Source organism: Gymnoscopelus braueri, assembly GCF_963280865.1.
Source record: "Gymnoscopelus braueri genome assembly, chromosome: 11".
Taxonomy (NCBI): domain Eukaryota; kingdom Metazoa; phylum Chordata; class Actinopteri; order Myctophiformes; family Myctophidae; genus Gymnoscopelus; species Gymnoscopelus braueri.
Window position 1 is genome coordinate 32,875,258 of NC_137613.1, and position 14,678 is coordinate 32,889,935.

Below are 14,678 nucleotides of genomic sequence, written 5' to 3' on the forward strand. Positions count from 1 at the left end.
GAAAACGTTTGAGAACCGCTGTTTTTTAAACAAAATTAGGAGCCAAGCCCAAATAAGCAGCTGCCCTTTAGGAAAAAAAAGCCCCCAAAACCGCGATCCGCAACTACCAATATTTACAAGCAACTTTACAGAAAAACAAGCCCAACGTCGCTTATAATAAGCAGACCTGGCAACACTGCGACGCATCCGTAACCGCCGAGGCTGGACTGGAGCTCCGCCCTGTTTGGTGCATTCACGTGTCCGTCAAAAGCCGCGCCCTCAAGCCCCGCCCCGGACCGCATGACGACATGGAAAAGATATGATGAACTAAATGAGTCACTCACTGGGTGGGTTAAGACCCGAAACCAAATGGACCCACAAAGTCAACACGCCTATTCTCCTCCTCTGCTAATTATAGGCTACAGAACAATGCTCGCTCGCTCTCAGACTCTCTCTCTCTCTCTCTCTCTCTCTCTCTCTCTCTCTCTCTCTCTCTCTCTCTCTCTCTCTCTCTCTCTCTCTCTCTCTCTCTCTCTCTCTCTCTCTGTGAATTGAAAATTGAAACACAGTCAGGACTCAGGAGGAGTCAGACAGGAGTCATGGACCACAATGGAAACGAGCCCTCAGGGGCTTTTTGTGTTATCCTTTTAGTACCATTGAATAATCATACCCACTGTACTATTTGCAAACTGTTAATAAAGTATTCAATCAATCAAAACTCTCTCTCTCTCTCTCTCTCTCTCTCTCTCTCTCTCTCTCTCTCTCTCTCTCTCTCTCTCTCTCTCTCTCTCTCTCTCTCTCTCTCTCTGTTTGTCTCTCGACTGTCACCCATTCTCTACATCTCTCATTCATCCTCCCTCATTCTCATTCACTCATTCTCTCGCTCTGATCAAAATTGATGTCCTCGCATTGACTCCGGACTGATCAAATATTTGACTTTTGATAGTTCTGTTTGCCAGTGTGGATCAGAGAGGAGAGCACATAAGCTTCACTTATTATTTAAATTAAAGCACCAGATTGCATAGAATGTGAAGCTCAAGGAAAGAAGGACCATGTCATGTAATTTTCAGAGAGAAATAGCTTTATGGATCACAGTAATAAATAAATACATGTATAGCCAGACAAAATTACAAACTTTAATTAGAGAATCTTACTTCAGAATTACAAACATTCATCATCTAAGAATTAGGCTACTGGTGTTATTGTAGTGGTCCCTATCAAATGTAACCTTGTAGCCTAAATCATTCTATTAGGAATATTCTATATCTGTAGCAAAGTACAATATGTACAATGAAAGTGCTCTTTTGTTGTGTGTGGTATTGTGCTTTCTATGTCTTTTAAAGATATTCAACATATTACATAATGTTGTGGTACATTCATTCTAACCAATTCCATACTTTTCCTTTTCCTTCCAGGTACAATTTTGTTCCTCACAAAATAGAAAATAAAAATAGCCCAAATGAAACAATAACAATGGATAATGAAATAGTAATTACGATGAAAAAATATATATATATTCATATTGCATTTCAGCCCCCCTCCCTTCCAGTCTTGTGAATGTAATGTTGTACAGGGTATGTACACAAAGTTTGTAGGAAGATTTCTGAGTTGACAAGATATTTCAACATATTCTGTCTTTGGGCAGAAGTTCTTCAAAAAGGTGTTCTGAAAGCGTTGTGTAGTTCCAAAATTCACTCAGTCCCTCCACTCAGAAAGTCACACTATGTCCTTTGTCTTCTCAGAGGGTCCTGCCTCTGTCTTGACATTGCTGAGGTTCTGGATGGAGGCTGTATTGGTGGGGTCCACTCGGACCGATGACTTTGACATGAACTCGGGCCTGGGCCGGGACAAGGGCCTCATCTCATGGTTCTCCGCGAACATCTTCCTCTGTCTCTCCTTCTTCTTCTTGACCAGCTTCTGGATGCGTTTGCAGATAAGGTAGACCATCTCGCAGATGCACATGAGAATACAGGCGGCAGATGACACCACCATGAAGATGGTGAAGATCTTCTTCTCTGTGGGACGGGAGATGTAGCAGTCCACCGTGTTGGGACAGGGCTCCAGGGAGCACTTGGACAGGCGGGGCATGTCGTAGCCATCATAGACTCGGTACAGGATGTAGAGGAAGCCGGCATCGAAGCTCGCCTTGAAGATCAAACTCGCCTATAGTGAGTGCAAGTTACAATTTAGGCATTTATCAGACATTCTTATTCAGAGCAACTTATAAAGAGTAAAGTTGTGCCATGAAAATCTTTCAGTGGTCAAGGGATTAGAGTGTTACGAGGACAATAGTAAATAGTAAATAAGATAAACTAGGATGTAATAACAAGGGTAGTTAGTAGCCTATCTAGGATACTAAACAACTGGGAATGTTGCACTGAGTGTGGAGCTAGAGCAGGGGTGGGCAGAATTTCTTTTCCAGGGGGCCATAATGAGTTTGATAAAGTGAGTGAAGGGCCACAACTTGGACTATTGAATTGAAACTTGAAACACATTGTTCTGATATGTTAAAACTGCAGGAATTTGATAGACACGACAGATATGGTAAAAAATATATATTCTTTTTTACTGCTGTACTGTATCTCTCACATTATCAAACATATGACCTATTTTGCACGGCGTCTTATGCCTTATGACTAATCTTATTTGGCATAAAAATAAAAATAAATTGCCGATCTACAAGCTCACAACGCGTCGCTGTAGATCAGCTATTTTCAGTATTTTAAAATTATTTTTTAAAATAATAGAAATTGCCATAAGGCATAAGACTCCGTGCAAAATTGCATTATGATATAAATATGGATATTTTGCAACATTATATTGTATAATTAAAAATTTCTTTGAGGACTTCGAGGACTGGATCGAAATTGTCAAAGGGCCGGGGCCGGCCCCCGGGCCGTATGTTGCCCATGTGTGTGCTAGCTAGAGGAAAGGTCATGGAGCCACAAATAGTTAAGGTTAATTAGATTTTGAGATCTTGTGTGTTCAATTGGAGTTTTTGGCATGAGACCATTAGTTAATCAAAATCAGTACGGGCCATCCTTTGAGGAGCATGAATTTGCTCAGCAAGTTTCATGGGATGAGATCCATTACATTTTGAATTTTGTTTGAGACCAAAGCGGTGGACAGATGGACCGACTGATATTGCCCCACTAGCAGGTCTAGCAAGGATCAGACATAAACCCAGCATTTGATATGAAGCGTCTCTATTGTTTTGTTGCCGAGTACAGATTACTCACCAGGTACGTCCACCACAGCCCTCCCCGTTTTTTCCCAGGGTTGGCGTACAGGTGGGTGCCCTCGTGCGTCGCGGTGTACTGCGTGTCCTTCTTCTCGCGGTACTTGACATGCCCCACCACCATCAGCGAGGGACAGGTGACAAAGATGAGCTGCAAGGCCCACAGGCGGATGTGGGAGATGGGGAAGATGCTGTCGTAGCAGACGTTGACGCAGCCCGGCTGGGCCGTGTTGCAGACAAAGTCCTTGCTCTCGTCGCCCCACACCCGCTGGGCGGCCACCACAAACACCATGACGCGGAACACGAAGACCATGGAGAGCCAGACCCGGCCGAACACGGTAGAGTACTTGTTGACCCCGCTGAGCAGGGACTCGAGTCCAGACCAGTTCATAGCTGCTGCTTGGGGGAGGTTGGGGAGAACACAAAGGGGGCAGGTCAATCCCGGGACAGGGGGGCAGGTGGGGATAGATGGTGGCTGGTGATCTGCCATTGAAGAAAAATAACGACAAATAAATGATGTTAGGCTGAGCATAAATAACCCATTCAATCCAGGAAGGCATCTACAAATAAATCCTCACAGGTTTCTGAAAAACGTATGTTGCGATAATATCAGTGGTGCTCAAACTTTTTCATGTCAAGGACCACCCAAAATGATATGTATTTGGCCGCGGACCCCCATCTCAAAATATTTAGTCCAGGGACCCCCCAGAAGCAAAGATTTGAGTTACAAATGTTCGCTTTAAAAAATATATATTCAAAGATTTGCTAAACGTTGCTAAAGATGTTTCAAAAAGAAATGCAGATTTACAAGCTCATATGAGCTTGTATATCTGCTATGTTTTGAATAGCCAAAGTATAAAATAATGCTTAGCTAAAATCTAAAATGACACAGATGCGGGTTAGGGTTCAATCCCTAACCCGGATTGAATGGGTTAAGGTATCAGATTTCATTTAAGTATTATGATGCTTCAGTATCGATATAAAATGCTAGATATTCTGTGTATTCTATATACATTCTGTACACTTTTGTACATCTGAAAGTGAATATCTGAGATATTATATTCCTGGAGTTTGTAAAAAAAAAAAAAGTTTGACACACACGCACGCACACACACTCTCACACACACACACACACACACACACACACACACACACACACACACACACACACACACACACACACACACACACACACACACACACACACACACACACACACACACACACACACACGCACGCACGCGCACACACACACACAGAACACAAATAGTAGTATATACTCCTTTTTTATCATTTAAAGAGGAAATGCAAGACACATCCAATTTCAGGGGCCATTGTAATAGGTAGAAGGAATTTTCCTCTGGGAAACAAAACAAACAAACAAACAAACAAACAAACAAACAAACAATACAAATGGACAGTTTTGTCCTTGAGACGTAGATTGCCTGTGGGACTGCGCAGCAACCATTCATCATTTAAACATACTCTCCACTTTCTCCCTTCGGGCCTTTGCTGATTAGTATTTATGCAGTGCTACCTTCTCAATACTGACTCGTTACCCATCAATGAATGAGTCATTGCCCAATCCTTCCTTTTCAGTATAGGCAATCCACTATGGCCATTTTAACGGCGAGTGTCGGCAGCCGGCCGTTGTCATCTGAATAAATTGGAATAGCAATTGCATTTTTTGTTTATTAAAACAAAGTGTGAGGAATATAATTTGATCAGTAAAAGATTTGTGGCTGTTCTGCTGAGATGGAGAGAAAGGGGATTTCAGACCAAACATTTAAGTATAGTCTGTTCTTTTAACATGACTAAAAACGTATTTGTTGTTTCTTTGTTTGATGTCTGTCTGTATTACTTTCTTTTTCTACAGCTCTCACTTTCTGAGGGCAGTTGGAGGATGGGTGGATGTCACAGTGTCTAGATGTGTGAATGTTTATGTGTGCATGTGCACGTGCATGTGTGCATAAAGCATCTGTGTCAGCTAAAAAACTGTTTAGAAGGCATTTTTAGATTCGGCCTCAGGTCTAAATGGGTTAATAATGTTGAAAGTTAATTCCAATATTTGTGACACCTTGAGTTTCACTGGAGTGGCACTTGTGGCAGGAGAGCATTAGCTTTAAAGGAGTGAAGGCTTTGAACATTTTATATATGTATAAAATCTGGTTTTGAACACATGTGAACCTAAAAAAGGATTCTGTCGTTACGATTCCAAGAATATGGCTCTGAACCAAACTCAACTTGTGTTTTCATACAATCATGATGTTCTGATGAATAGACTCTCTCTCTCTGAATACAAGCTCTCCATTTCAATTCATTCTCCACTAATGTAGGGTATTTGAATTCAGAATTCAACATGTCAGCGTTACTGTGGACATGCCAAGCTGTCAAATGAGTCTGTCACACCCTAGAATTCTAACAGCACTTAAAGAACGGTGTTTTATTTCTTTAGCTGAACACACTCAAGTGATACAACGCAGAACATAAATGTCACCCACGTCCATGTCTGCTTCTAACTGGATAACGCGATCAGTGGACTTGATCTTATTGTGCATTTCGATGCATATCCTCAGGTCCTTGCTGTTCCTTAGCAGTGCTTTATGCTGCTGAGATGTGAAGCAAGGCTGTCAGCCATATCCTTGCTTTGATTGAAATGCTTAGGCCTATGAGTTCAGAATGGATCAGCTCGCATCGAGTTATAAAGACCAAGCAAAAGCAGTCTTTCCATGATTGAATCCATGATATACGATCAAAAACTTGTAATCTTTGTCATCATGTATTTCTCTTATAACCTATATCCCTATAGCCTGTCCTATCCAGCCAGCTCATTTGACAGTGTGATAGATCTGTGGCTGTGACTGGCTCTACAGGTTGAACTAGCTTACATACCTCAGTAACCACAAGCCTGGTGTCTTTATGTCAGTTTGCCCTACAACATCTCAGTAACAATGAGTGCCCCCCCCTCCCCCTCCCCCCCAGTAATCTCTAGTAGGCGATCTTATTTCATTGGTATATATTGTTTTTTGTCATATAATTTATTTCAGAGATGGTAAAACAGAGCGGAAATCCATCAATCAGAAGGGATTATCGAGGCCAAGCAAATATATACTGTATGACATGTTTTACTGATATTACCACCAGTTACATAATCTGTCTTTGCTTCTCTTTGCTGAAGTTTGCTCCACACGCACTTGGACTCAGCTCTCTGCTCCTTGACATGTGAAGTCCCCTACAACCAACAAGTATTACTCAAGTCCTTTCGGATTCCCATTTCCCACAGACTTGCATATGTTGTCCGTCGGTGATCCTTTCTTTTTTTCACCTTTAGTCCTATAAATTACTTCTTTGGGTAAACATTCAGAAATAATATTCAATTACATAGTGCCTTACCGTGGACAGAGCAGAGTATAGAGATGTGTCCTCAGGAACTAAAAGAAAGGCGAGATATTTTCTGTCTGTTTCCTGGAGAGACTGACTTCACCTGGATTGAGGGAGGGGGAGGGGTGTGGTTGTAGCTAGATCTACAGATGTTTGAGTGGGACTAGGGGTGGAGCATCATAGACTACACACACATACGCAAACACACATGACACATTATCTGTAATTCTATTCTGGACCTGTTTAGCAACCCTCCTTTTGACAAGAACAAGCCTGCCTTGAGGCATCTGGGAGAAGACAAGAGATGCAAGAGAGATAAGAGAGAGAGACAGGGGGAAATAAATATGGACGGTCAAGCAAACTAATGGACACACAGTCAGAAAGTCAAGCAGACACAACACTGGTAGGCAGGCAGGTACAGGAGCTGATTTTAATGGTCATAGATTGGCATAGATTTGCATGTAAAAGGACAGGTATCTCTGTGAAATTGATGCAAATCAGCACATTTGAATTCAGGAGGAAGGCTCAGGCTGGGCCCACATGAACACTTTGTTCCATGCTGGTCTCAGGTGCGGCCAGTAAAATCCCAAGTGCTCATTTAACTCTGAGAGTGTGGAAAATGGACCCTTAAGGGTCTGTGTGTCTAACCTTTACGTCCCACTTACAACACATTTGCTTCATGTCAGGTCATGGGCCAACACTTGTTTGCTGAGGCCATTATAGATGGGAGGTTACAAGAAGTCCACACCTTGAACCAGCAAGTGCGCACATATTTGTGCGCAAAACCACACGCACGCACACACCTACACACATGTGGAATGTAAATATGACACTTGCATATGGCAGGCGACGAGTAGGGCAACAGATAAGGGACAACTTCAGATTACATAATATGCCATGTCTAGACAGTCATTTTTTAAATGGAAATTACTTCAAATGAAAAGTTCTGAAAAGGTATCCATACAAGTAGAAGGATGGAACAGAAGATTGTATTGTACCGTATTGATTGAACTTGTACAAAGTGTACAATATTGTCCTATAAATGTCTAAATGTCTAGGATTCTAGCTCTATTTGTAGTGTTCTAAAAAAAAATCTTCTGTTAAAGATGAAACAAATGTAATGCCTATATGATAATAAGTATTCTTGTACATAATTTTTGTTTATGTTTCTGTACAGCACCTGGGTGAGTTTACCAGGGTGGATCTTGTTTCACTGCTGACATCATACATAGCCTTGAGTATGGGAAATGTTGGAGAGCACATCACCTGTATTACCTGTTTATTAAGCTACTACTATTTTTCAACTTTGACTAGATATTTCCAGTAAACAGAGAACTGAGAAAAAGAAATAAACTAAGGAACTGAAATTTCAACCATTTGTACCATGTACAATCTATCTATCTATCTATCTATCTATCTATCTATCTATCTATCTATCTATCTATATATATATATATACACGCGCACGCCACACACACACACACACACACACACACACACACACACACACGCACACGCACACACACACACACACACACACACACACACACACACACACACACACACACACACACACACACACACACACACACACACACACACACAGGCTCAGTGTTTGTGGCACTAGTGTTTATGCAGACATTACTAGTCTATAGTTTTAATATGTAGCATACTGGCACTACGGCACATTACAAGTCCACTAGTTTACATTTTGGGCTAGTCATTTGTGTTTCTGGTAAAATTATTGACCAGTTATTTTGTATGTCTGTGACAAAAATAAAATATGAAAAAAATATAAAATATGATGAAAATGTCGATAACGAGCTGGCATGGTGATGACCCCTGACACACACTATTAGAATTTCCGGCATTTAAAAAGATCTCTTGCATGTGTTTAAAGGAAGTCCACCACACTGAATCCGGATCAGTAACAACTATCAGCTAGTTAATCCTTCACAGTAGTTGTCTTTTGTGGCAAATAGTCTCACCCATTCCTCAGGTGGGAGGAACGAGCCAGAGATGAGCCCAACCCACCTAAGTGTTTTTTTTAGGAGTTTCCGTGGCAATACAGTGATGTACAGTAGTGCTTAAAACAACAACAATTTGAAGCACCAACCCACACACTTGAGGCACACCTCAGCGGACTCATAAAAGCAAGCGTGTGGATGGGTGTGCACAGCACGCACACACACACGCACACACACACACACACACACACACACACACACACACACACACACACACACACACACACACACACACACACACACACACACACACACACACACACACACACACACACACACGATTCGATTTCGACTGCTTGGGGCCTTTCGTGTTTGCATGTTTTCCCTGTGAAGTGTCAAGTGCCTTGCCCTGGCACTGGTCCCTGGGTGCTATTCTGTGTGTATGTGTGTGTGTGTGTTTGCGTGCGTGCGTGCGTACGTGCGTGCGTGCGTGCGTGTGCGAGACAAAGCTAAGAATGGGGAATACTTGATGTGGTTCCCACAGCAGGTTCAGTTAAAGTGTGCAGATATTAAACAACCTCACCTCTCGAGCCCCTTCATGGGAAATACTCTCGTTTGCCCATTATCGAACATCGCTGAAAAATAACTCATTTTGTTGCGGCATTGAATAAATTAAAACATACAAAACACATTGCAAAATTTTGGCAGGGGGGAGACAGGAGAAAGAAGAGAGGGTCTATTGTGACTGCTATGCAGGGTGCTGTCCATGAGAGGGTGCTCATGTTCCATCGTTTAGTTCAATACCTACCACTCCCCCCTCTGGTGGTTGGGAAAGAGGGGATAAATGTTGAGTGGACAGAGAATCAGCAAATCTCATCTCTCTTACCAGAATAAAGCAGCCACATCATCAGTGAGAAAGGAGCTGGTGGAAGTAAATGGAAAACACTGCAGTTAGTTTAGCATTTCTGCTATTAGAGCTTAAAAGGGCAATTTCTTGATGCACTATTTTGGAAATTGTGTGCACAGTATACCCACTACACTGTATAACACGACTAGCGACTTAGTTCTGACACATTGGATTCACATACTCACTATTTCACCTGAACATTGCAATTGACATAGATTATGCAGCTTTTTGTAATCTGATGCCACAAGATTATTGTTCTGTTCAGTTGTTCATATTCAGTAGCTCAAGTCTGCTGTTTGAATGGATGTCCTGCAATGTCCTACTGCACTAATGTGAGTCCTGTATGTTCATGCAAAGTATGGACCTTCACCTTGTTGTCTTGTGTGAGTTATACTTGTAAACCACTTTCAATCTGGCGTCCTTATTTTGGGCATTGGTCAATATAGGCATTTTTTTGATGTGCAACACAGTCATACGATTAATTATAAATAGGGCTTAATTGTTTTGCTGTCCCAGCACCAGATGCTAAACATTCGTTCTATGAACCTTACACGTCACAATAAAGGGATTCTGAGAATAACACGCTTGATGAAAAACTGAAAGCAAACTTGAGCTACTGGTAGGCATCCAGGAGATGTATTGATTGAAACAACTTGAGTCTGTAAAAATGGAACAAAACAGGCAGGCACAAGTGTGTGGGGGGCGAGGGGCATCTGCATGGAGAATGAACAAAATAAACATTGCTTAAAGTCAAAGTCCTTGGGTATGATAAGCATTTAAGAAACTGACTTCAACACAAAGGCTCGCTCAACTCGAGGAAATGCAGTCTCAAGATGTTCTTGAATACACTGGGTGCAGATTCGGATATAATAGATAAAGAGGAGAAACAATCCGCACTGTCTGTAGAAGTCTTACGAGTCTTTTTCAATAATGTTTTAAGATCCTCAGCAGCAGTCAGAAGCACTTAAGCCAAGCATGGTGTACATGATATGGTAAATGTACGTTGGCAAACAGGAGTCTCAGCTGTTGACCTCCTAGCCCATTACTGTCACAGTGGGCATCCCAGTCTGGGTCAGAACTCCCAGAAACAATTCTGTTGACTGCATCAAGTCTGCCGCCACATCATTCTGGATGATGTCACCCACCACCACCCCACCCACACCATTCCTGTGTGTCCTCCCATGACTCAGTTGTTTAATCTCACTCTGTCTGTCTCTGTCCCTGTCAGTGTCTTTGTCAAATTTCTATGTCACCTTCTATATGTCACCCTGGCTGTGTGTCTCTCGCCCCATCTTTGTGTCCCTGTCTCACTCTCTTGTTTTCTAGTTTCTAGTTCTAGGTGATCTGTATTCTCTTCTCCCTGCCTCTGTGTCTATCTCTTCATCTTTAGATCTCTTTATATGTTTCTTTCTCTCCCCCCTCTCTCTATAAACTCTCTTTCTCGCCCCCCCTCTCGCTCACCCCTCTCTAACTCTCTCTCTCTCCCTCTCTCTCCATCCCCTCTTTCTCCCTTCGCTCCCTCTCTCTTTTTTTGCCCCTCTCACCCCCCCCCCCCCACTCTCCTTTCAACTTACTCCAGTCCAGAGGACAGTTACGTGATCTGTGTATCAAAGTGTCAGGACATTAGGAGACAATAAAAAAAACACACACATCAATAACCATGAAAGCAGCAAGTGGAAAGGCACGCAACTGCCTTTCCCCCCTTGTAATTAATTAATTTATGCTGTTGTGTGCCAATATGCTTAGACATAACCTTCTTTGAGCTGTAACCCTTGTTCTCCCTTAAGCTGTTCAATGTAAGGCTCTGGTAGACGTTCATTAATTTTTAATGGCCGAGCTACTTTACTGTTACTCTAACTAGTTTGCAATTGCATTGCAATTTGTACGCTCGTAACATGTACAGCATGAAGTAAATTGTCTTCTTTCTTATTAGGCTATGTCTGCCAGGCTGAAGGCAAGGGGGGAGATCATTATGTGTGTCTGTCTGTGTCTGCCAAAGGTTGTGCAATGCCAGTAGGCAAAGTAAGTACATATCTGAATATTTTTCAGATATCTTCATTATTTCTTGATTGAATATTTTTCACATCTTGTGAATTCATAATCTCAGACCTATCCTGACCTGTTGATCAACCGAGCAGTCAATTTGGTTTATCAAAAAAACATTCTCATAAATAATAACGCATTCAACAGCCTAACCACATGGGATCAGCGTCATCTCATGGTTTCCGCCATGGGATCATTGTGTGTGTGTAAGCCTTTGCATATTGTTTGCACATAGATAAATGCATGAGTTGTGCAATCATGTGAACTCGGTGGTGAACTTGCCATCTGGAGCACAGGGACAATTCCTTGTGGACCAGTAAGCCTTACATTGGCCCATTGAACATGACTGGTGATAAGAGACTCCCTAGTGCTGAAAACACAATTGTTTCAATCCCAGGGGATCTTCATTTGGTTAGTGTTGTGTTTGTGTCAAATGAGAGGGGACAAAGCAAGATGTGTTATAGCTCCTCCATAACCAGATAAGACTTAACATTAAATCAACAAGCCATCAAACTGTAGAGACAACACAAGTGACTCTTAATGACCCTCAAATGGGGAGTAAACAGAAGAGAAAATTACTTTTTAATTTTTATTTGCTAAGGCAACCTTGTGTAGCAGCGCTACAATATTGCTAGTCTTTATTAAACTGCACATGCATGTACATTTGTGCATGTTTCTGCAGTCAATTTCTGCAGGCGATTTCTCTGCAAAGTCATCCTATCTGATATCAGCGAATTTATAACACAAATGGCATTTATAGTGTGATTGTTGTGCATGTTAATGTTAATCATAATCAGATTTACATATTCAGAAGGTTGAGGCACACAACAAGTTCAGTTAAAGAAAAAATCTTCCGGCTTAGGATAGAAAACTAATATTTCATTGTGGATTTTTCAACCATCAATTTGTGGAACACTCCAGTGAAAAATAATGGCACACTTCAACATCACTCCACAAACACCCACCTGTTTTTCTTTTCTTTTCTCCCTTTTTCCCCCTCTCATCTTAAACCCTTTTAGAGCCCAATCTGCCAAGATTTAAGTCTTGTGATGCATCATGAGCTGAGTGTTTTTGTCTTGCTGTCTGATGAGTAAGCTGCCTGTGTCAAAGCCCAACTGGCTGCTGCTCTCTCCAGTAGGTGGAGCCTCATTAACGAGGTTGTATTGCACCTGTTTGGGTCTGATCAGTCAGTAGATAAGTGCTTCTCTCAGCGCCATGTTCACTTGATGCCTGGTGAAGAAAGAGGCATTCAGGTATTATCATAAACATCCTTACGTGGAAAGTTATATCTCAAATATCTCTCTGCTTAATGTTTTCTTTGCTTCTAGGCTTTTATTTTGTAACGTATACTTCTGAAAAAAGTTCAGTTCCAAATGGCACACATGTTCTTTTATGGGGAGTTTTTGTTTGGGTCAGTGAGTGGTTTCTGTGGTAGTTCCCTTTTTGAGTTACAATACGTGGGGAACATGTTTCTGACTTGTTAGGGGTCACCATTCCATGCTCGCCTTTAGCGAGAAAACATGATGAAGGTTTGACATGAACGTCAATTGTTGCCTCTACTTCACACTCTGAGGGAGATGAGGATGGCCTAGTGGTGGCATTTTGGGGTTTGGTGAGGGGGCAGTTGCAAAATTCTGAAATCCTGGCCCACCTACCAAGAATCAATCAACGGGTTTATTTGTCACTCACTCATACAGGAACAAGCAGTGAAATTTTGGAAGTGAAGCGAGACAGACAAACGGACAAAGCAGTTAAACAGACAAGATAAGAATAGTACTGAACTGTAATGAAATGGACAGCAGAATCTGTCAGCACCACTGCCCTAAACATGTAATGATGTTAGTAGGAATAAACACAGAATCACCGGGGAGGAAAACGGGAGGAAACGGTAGCACACAGGGGCTAAAATGACATGAAACAAATGGTCATGAACTTGAACATGCATACGGCAGGCAATCAAACAAACAGCAAGATGAAGAGACACACCTTCTGCACCATAAATAATGAACAAACTTAAGCCCAACGGGCAAGCTTTGTTCGAGGAAACAACAAGGACATGCACACGCCGAGGACAAGCGTGTGCGTGTGGCGACACACACACTGAAAGGAGACGCATAACGCGGGCGGAAAGTCCGCTGCATTAATACTGCAGGTATCAATCAGCCTAACCTGGTTCCAGATAAATCTGCCATTGCAAAAAAAATTGCCCTCAGTGATATTAGTCTGGCCATGCCAGGCTACAATCAGCCCACTGATGAGTGGGTGGAGGATGGACCGTGGGCATGAGTGGGACTCAGACAACGCCCATCCTGCTACAGTAGAAACAGGGAATTTGCTGAATTGTGGGGTGAAATAGAATGAACAAAAAACACTTTCCTGTGAACATCTCTGCAAGTAAATACAAAACTAATATACATCAAGTACACCGTACATTTGTGCAAGTATCGTGTGAGCTAAAAACAAGCCTTTCTGACCATCTTCCACAGCTGACTGTAATCAGAAAAGGCTGGCATCATTACTCTCATTGATTGGTGTCACACGTTCCTTTTTCTCTGATGTGTCTACCCGAACCTCCCTAGATGGCCGTCTGTATATGCCCCTGTTTTCTCGTACCCCGTACAACTTGCTGTCGATGCAGTGCAGGCGCTTTCTTTGTTCAAGAATAGTCTGATGGGGTTTAACATTTATTATTTTCCAAATAAGGTCAACATCCACCAGAGGAATGAACTCAACGATAGAGAAGGAGGCCCTCACCATGATCCTTCCAGTGGGACATTTTAAGGTAGGCTTGTGTTTTTTGACTGTATTCTTAGTGCGAATCAGTCTTTGATGGTGTAGCTGTAGCCTGACACGTCAGATGGAGGGACAATATTATAGTGGCAAATGCTATACAAGTCAGGGTACTACTCTAGACCTTTGATTCAGTAAGAGTCCTATATTTGTTGTCTTTATGGGGAGGTGTTATGAGTGTTTCTGTTGTGCTAGTGTTGCACCTGTGTGGATCTGACCAGCCAGTACATAAGTGCTTCCCAGCTCAGCGTTCACTTAATGCCTGGTGAAGATATAGGCGTGGGTAATCTAACACACTTTTAAACATTAATACAGTATCTGTGTGGGTAACATGACATGATGTAAGAGTTCCCCTGTAAGTAACATTGTCTAA

General features: G+C 42.1%; 1 protein-coding gene across 1 annotated transcript; it reads right to left on the minus strand.

Annotated features, from left to right (window-relative positions):
• Positions 1-1,101: 1,101 nt before the first annotated feature.
• On the minus strand, positions 1,102-6,735 carry gjb9b (gap junction protein beta 9b). The gene is made up of 3 exons (XM_080442445.1): positions 6,611-6,735; positions 3,219-3,700; positions 1,102-2,142 (listed from the first exon to the last, which is right to left on the minus strand). The coding sequence occupies exons 2-3, from the start codon at positions 3,606-3,608 to the stop codon at positions 1,696-1,698; spliced, it is 837 nt and encodes a 278-aa protein (XP_080298571.1). The 5' UTR covers positions 3,609-3,700; positions 6,611-6,735; the 3' UTR covers positions 1,102-1,695.
• Between the last annotated feature and the right edge of the window lie 7,943 nt (positions 6,736-14,678).